At 53.7% G+C, this 6512-nt stretch overlaps 1 protein-coding gene across 1 annotated transcript; it reads left to right on the forward strand.

Moving 5' to 3' along the window:
• Positions 1-1290: 1290 nt before the first annotated feature.
• Positions 1291-4309, forward strand: PLLP (plasmolipin). Its single transcript, XM_009894488.1, has 4 exons — positions 1291-1386; positions 3259-3432; positions 3866-3985; positions 4066-4309. The coding sequence occupies exons 1-4, from the start codon at positions 1291-1293 to the stop codon at positions 4177-4179; spliced, it is 504 nt and encodes a 167-aa protein (XP_009892790.1). The 3' UTR covers positions 4180-4309.
• The last annotated feature ends 2203 nt before the right edge of the window (positions 4310-6512 follow it).

Consider the following 6512-nt stretch of genomic DNA (forward strand, 5'->3'; position numbering starts at 1 on the left):
GGCTCGATGCCAGCACCGGGCACGAGCCGATCCGCACGGGCATCCCCACATGGCACAGGCCAGTGGGTCCCATCCTGGCACCCACAGCCCCTGGCAGGGTCCGGGGGGGCTGTATGAAGCACGGCGACCCCGACTGAGGTGTGTGGGGTTGCTCCCAGGGTGCCCACGGGATTCAGCCCCCCGGGTTGTCCTCCCCGGCAGCCAGGCTTTGGTGGCTGCTCTCAGCCAAGCCCAGTGGTCTTTGCACCACCAAAACGGGCAGCAGCATCACCTCTCTATTGCTTCAGCATTGGTGGCAACCGCAGAATAAACTCCTGCTGCTGCTCTCCCCCGGTACCCGGGACCTCAAGTGCAGCATGTGTGTGCAGGGGTGGGAGTTCAGCTGCGTATGACGCCATGCATGACCCGCCCCAGTGTTTGCCCGTGGTGCTTCACTGCTTTGGGGGGGAGCCTGTTTGCTTGTCCCCTCTCCCTGGGGCAGCGCTGGGGGCGGGGGGAGGTGGCAGCAGGACGTGCTGTGAGCAGCTGTTGTGAAACACAGAACCACAGAATCATAGACTGGTTTGGGTTGGAAGGGACCTTTAAAGGCCACCTGATCCACCCCCCCTGCCACGAGCAGGGACATCTTCAACTAGATCAGGTTCCTCAGAGCCCTGTCCAACCTGGCCTGAAATGTGTCTAGGGATAGGGCATCCACCATCTCTCTGGGCAACCTGGGCCAGTGTCTCACCACCCTTAGTGTAAAAAAATTTCTTCCTTATATCTAACAATACCTTCGTAAACAGCTTGCACAGACCTGGCCCCCTGCTCCAGCTCCCTGGGCATGGCTGAGCTGGTTGTAACACAGGAACACATGCTCAGGGAAGGGCCGTGGAAGGGCTCTGCCGGGGGGTGTCTTGCCAGAGCATCAGGAAGGAGAGACAGAGCGAGGATCAGCAGAAGGGACCCTTCAACCCTGCCCTTGGTCCCACCTCTCCAGCCCATTGCTGGGGCCATCCCATTAAACACGCTTGTCCACCTCCCATCCACTGAGACCCACTGCTCCCCAAAACTTCCCTCCCGCCTTTCTTCCCTTGGCAGCCGGAGCAGGGCAGCTCCCCCGTGCCACCCCCTGCTCCCGGAGCACACCGGGCTTTTTCCTATACATATTTCTCCCCGACGCATATTTTGCGATCACGAGTGTTAGAAATGGATGTGAGAGACAAGGAGGCATTGTCGGGGCAGCAGAGCAGCAGGGCGGTGTACTCGGGCAGGACAAAGGCCGTTGTGTTTCTGCGGTGACAATAAGCAATGCCGGCTTACGCAGGGGCAGAGCAGCTTTTCCAAAGAGCCCTTCTCCTCCCCGCCAGTGGGAGACAACTCCGCGGTTCCCAAGCCAAAGCGGAGGTGAGTGCAGGAGCCGGGTGGTGCTCGTGGCTTCACCTGGCTCTGCCCAAAGAGTTCCCAACCCCAGTTGGGGACCAGAATATATTGCGGCGGCATCTGGGGCATGTTGTCCACCCAGCCTTGCCGTCAAGGTTGTGCTGGGAAACACGGAGGGTGCAGGGCTGGAGCATCCTTGCTCCCCAGGAAGCGGGTGGGAAAGCTCCCTACTTTGCTCTGGTCCAGCCGGGAGGTGATGAAGGAGGGTGAAGCAGAGCCCACCAGCACCCTGCTGGCTGCCGGAGCCCCGGCTCCATGTCCCAGTGCAACGGGCTGTGGTTGAGGCTTCAGAACAAACAGGGCAAATCACAGAAAGTGCCATTTATTTGCTTTGCAACAGCCTTTCTTTTCCAGGCTCCATCGCTATGGGGCAATGGAGCTGGTGAGGGGTCTGGAGGACAAGTCTTATGAGGAACGACTGAGGGAACTGGGGGTGTTTAGACTGGAGAAGAGGAGGCTGAGGGGAGACCTTCTTGCTCTCTACAGCTCCCTGAAAGGAGGGGGTAGAGAGGTGGGGGCTGACCTCTTCTCCTTGCTGACAAGCGATAGGACCAGAGGAAATGGTCCTAAGTTATGTCAGCAGAGGTTTAGAATGGATATTAGGAAAATTTTTTTCACTGAAAGGGTTATCAAACATTGGAACAGGCTGCCCAGGGAGGGGGTGGATTCACCATCCCTGGAGGTGTTTAAGAAAAGGGTAGATGTGGAACCTGAGGACATGGTTTAGAAGTGGTTTTGTCAGGTTAGGTTAATGGTTGGACTTGATGATCTTAAAGGTCCCTTCCAACCTCAACAATTCTATGATTCTGTGTGCTGTTGTCTCATCCTCTGCTTGCTCCATCATGGGTTAGGGGCTTTCTAAATAAAAAAATACCCACAAGCTTGCTGCTCCAGGGACGGGATGGTGGAGAAGGCAGCTGCTCCCTGGCCCCATAGCTGCGGGTGAAGCCGGACAGCATCTCCTCCAGAGTCCAAAGATCAGGGGTGAACACAGCACGGGGAGGGGAAAGAAAAAAAATAAATAAATACATGAAACACCACCTGGGCTGGGTTCTTCCATCCCTGCCCGCCAGAGAGCCGAGGGTGGAGACCTGCTCCCTGCCTCTGCCCTGCGGGCTGCGCCGGGGGCTGCGGGGAGGGCAGAAACCAGCTCTGCCCCAGCTCTGCTTATTTCTCCTTGAGCAGACCCAGAAATGGACTCAATGGACTCACCTGCCTGGTTTTTGCTGGTTGGTGTTTTTTTTTTTTCTTTGTGGCTGGGACTGCAGGCACACAGTGCTGCCATTGCTATGCAGTTAAACCTGCTTAATGGGGAACGGTGAGCCCTAGAAGGGGTATGTACAGGAGGTATAAACCAGACCAGACCAGACCTAACCAGGCAGGGGAGAGGAGCCGAGAAGATTGCTTTTCCTTTTTCAAATGATGCTGCACCTGAGGGAGGTCAAGGCTGAGTTGTGACGCCGGGAGGCCCCACATCCAGCTCTCATGCAGCCCATGGAATGTCCCTAACACTGAGCCAGCACCTGCACAGAGTGGCCCCAGGTTTGGGGGCTTCTTGGTTGAGAAGGGACCTTCGGTGGTAAGGATGCCCAGGTTTCACCTCTCCTGCCTTGCAGGACATCCCTGTACTGGCTCCTGGGTACAATCCCACCCCCAAGCAACGAGGGTCCCAGGTGGGCTCCCCATCCTGAGCTGTCCCCAGGGTCCAGCCTTGCTTTGCTGGAGCCAGGGTGACACAACGGCTCTAGGTGCTGGTGAGCCCAGGCTCATGGGCTATGCTCTGCTTTCCACCTGCAGGAACCACCACCTCAATGCTTTCCCTGTTTCATCCCACAGGTGCTTGGCTTACTAGTGTGGGCTCTCATCGCCGACACAACGTACCACCTCCACGCGGCATATGGCTGGGTGATGTTCGTGTCTATCTTCTTCTGGATAGTAACAATCCTTTTCTTCGTGATTTACCTGCTGCAGCTTCAGCTGAAGTTCTACATGATCCCCTGGCCCCTCGTGGTATGTAGCCAAGAGGGAGCGAGGCGGGAAACCAAGTGGGAAACATCCTGGGGAGATGCTCTGAGAAGACCAGGGCTTCAGGCTCTTCTGGGCTGATGGAACAAAGTCCTCTGCACTTTGCACAATGACATTGTTTCGTTCTGCTCTTCAATTGCATAGAAATTTTTCAAAACAGGGAGTCCTGTATCAATCCAGAAAGTTACGGCCACCATGTCACTGCTGCAGTCGTGGTGTCAACCAGAAACCTTTCAGCACAACCTGGGGTGCATTTAATGAGATATTAACCTGAGGTTTGTTCCCAGTGTGAGGGGCTGGACCCTTTTCCTCTGGTTTTCCTGGGGAAGAGGGAGGAATGTGAAACAGAGCCTTTTGCTCATCCCAGCATGTACAAGTCTGAGCCCAGACCTCACGACCTCCTCTTTGCTTTCCCCAGCTGATGATCTTCAACGCTGCAGCCACCATCCTGTACATCACCGCCTTCGTAACATGCGCAGCCGCTGTCCAGCCTACGTCCTGGCGGCAGTGGGATTACAACCGGAGAGCCGCGGCGTCTGTAAGTAGCAGTGGGAAGGTGAGGGCCACGGGCCTGGGGTGGCCACTGCACTTAACACATGGGGTGTGCTCCTCTTCCAGTTCTTCGCCTGCCTCACAATGATTGCCTACAGGGTGAGCACCTTCTTCAGCTTCCGTGCCTGGAAAGGGCTCGGCAGCAACGCGGCCACCAGCCAAGTGACTGACCACGCATAAGGGGCAGACAGCAAAGCCCAGCCATGGGCCACCCTGGGTCAGCTCATGCCAGGTTCGGTGGCTCGGAGCCTTGTGTGCCACCAGGTCTCATTCTTGGACCAGCCTGTGCTGGCAGTGATGGTCAGTACCGGCTTATGTGGATGCTGCTTTGTGGTCTCTGATGATGCTTCCAGCTGGTGTGCCCACAGCACAAACCCACCAGCGCTGTCACCCACAGCCTTGCTGGGAAGACATGGACTCGCTGGAGGCTGAAGCTTCTGCTCGTCCTTGGGGTTCATCCAGATCCTCACTGGAGCAGCTCCACTGAGGGGGCTCAGCCAATTCAGCACACTCCAATACTAAAACTCACTAAACCAAGCCCAGGCTCCTGTCTCTGGCCATTCGCAGCTAGAGCGTAGTTGCAATTAATGTGATAATAAACAGCAGCCGTAGCTGGAGGATGTAGGCTAAGCAAAGGGAAAAGTCTAAACTCTTCCTGTATTGATTTCTAAAAAGGGACGCACAAATTTTATGCTTTAAATAAAAGTCTTCCTAAACCCATCACTGGAGTCTGTCAATAAAATCTCTGTCTCGTGAGGAGGTGGGACACACAGCCCAGTGCGGACGGCAGAGATGTCACTGGCAGAGGTGACTGCCCCTTCCCACTGCGCGTGGGCACGGCAGCCTGGCCCCAGGGGAGGACGTGGTAAGTCCATAGGCTTCACCTTATAGAATTGCAGAATTGTCTAGGTTGGAAGGGACCTGTAAGATCATCGAGTCCAACCATCAACCTAACACTGCCAAACACACCACTAACCCATGTCCCTCAGCCCCACGTCTGCCTGTCTGTTAAACACCTCCAGATACCTTGCTTTGCTTTACCTATGCGCACACACACACATATACATGCACACGCACAGAGAGAACATCCAAGACGGCAAGAACACAGAAGAGGTGCCAAGGCTCCGATGCGCTCCCTCCTCTAGGCTCAGCACCACGGAGTAATGGGAACATCTATTAACTGGCAAGTCAATTTTGCCCATTGGCTACAAAAATTAAAACTAAGTCTGCAAATGCCCTGGGAACACACACAGGTCACACACACTCGGGAGAACACAGAACCCCACTGCAGGTGACAAATTGGGGAGGAATAACCCCATGCACCAGTACAGGTTGGGGGCTGACCTCCTGGAGAGCAGCTCTGTGGAGAGGGACCTGGGAGTCCTGGTGGACAACAGGATGACCAGGAGCCAGCAATGTGCCCTGGCGGCCAAGAAGGCGAATGGCATCCTGGGGTGCATCAAGAAGAGTGTGGCCAGCAGATCGAGGGAGGTCATTCCGGGTGGGGGAGGGGACAGTAGGGATGGGGAAGGCAGCAAGGGGGAGAGGAAGTAAAATTCTGAAAAGTAAGAGAGGAGAAAAAATGAATGAGACTAAAAGGGACCCAACGTTTTCTGAGCAGTTTCACTAGGTGGCTAAAAATTTGTCCAAATGAAAAATATGTACTTACAGTAACCTTAAAAAAAAAAAACCAAAAAAAAACCAAAACCCAAAAACAAACCCCACCCAAACCACCAAAAATAACCCTATAAAGTTTGTTTGCAAAGCGAAAAGTTTACAAGGCAGATAACACCATTTTAGTAATGTAGCAGCTTAGCAGTAGCGTCCCGCCTGGACGCTGTCCTGTGTAACGTGCTGTAGGTGACCCTGCTCTGGCAGGAGGGTTGGACTAGATGATCTCCAGAGGTCCCTTCCAACCCTAACAATTCTGTGAATTCTGTGAAATTCACCTTTTATTTCTTGGGGACACGGGTTGGCGTTCGTCAGAACTGCAAGTGAGTCCCAGCCAGACACGGCAACTTTTCCCTTCACACCCTCCTTGCACAAGCTAATAAAAATAGGTGAAATGGGTCGAATTTATTTCCGGATATTTCTACACGGGAAGGCTGGTGCACGGTGAGCTACACTGCAGAATCTACCGCGTGCCCCGCATGGGACAAGGTTTAACAGTTTGTCTACAGAGCCTCAGGAAATTTAACTGCAGTAACGGGCGGTGTGAATGGAAAAGGACTGGCCAACCTTGTTGGCCCCTGGCCAACCTGCCTTTGTTTGGTTTTCAGTGATCTAAAGGAATGGTCAAGTTTCCACAAATATGAAAAAAAAAAAAAAATATATAAAAAAAATCAGTAACAGTTAGAAAATTAGCCTCTTCATGCATTGTTGTGACAGTGTTAAAACTCTTAAAATGTGAAGTCAGACTTACACACAGATAGTCGATTATATAGGGAAATTTAATCTCTTTCAAAAGCCCCTCTGCCTGATGCAATACACATCAAACCAGGCACTAGTTATTC

The sequence above is a fragment of the Charadrius vociferus genome, unplaced genomic scaffold (genome assembly GCF_000708025.1).
Source record: "Charadrius vociferus isolate BGI_N301 unplaced genomic scaffold, ASM70802v2 scaffold621, whole genome shotgun sequence".
In the NCBI taxonomy this organism is placed as follows: domain Eukaryota; kingdom Metazoa; phylum Chordata; class Aves; order Charadriiformes; family Charadriidae; genus Charadrius; species Charadrius vociferus.

What these genes read in the sequence shown, in the direction of transcription:
- PLLP (XM_009894488.1), top strand. Translation starts at nt 1,291, where the DNA reads ATGCCGGCTTACGCAGGGGCAGAGCAGCTTTTCCAAAGAGCCCTTCTC. An exon ending in GTTCCCAAGCCAAAGCGGAG is followed by an intron (nt 1,387 to 3,258) that starts GTGAGTGCAGGA and finishes TTCATCCCACAG; the next exon opens with GTGCTTGGCTTACTAGTGTG. An exon ending in TGATCCCCTGGCCCCTCGTG is followed by an intron (nt 3,433 to 3,865) that starts GTATGTAGCCAA and finishes TGCTTTCCCCAG; the next exon opens with CTGATGATCTTCAACGCTGC.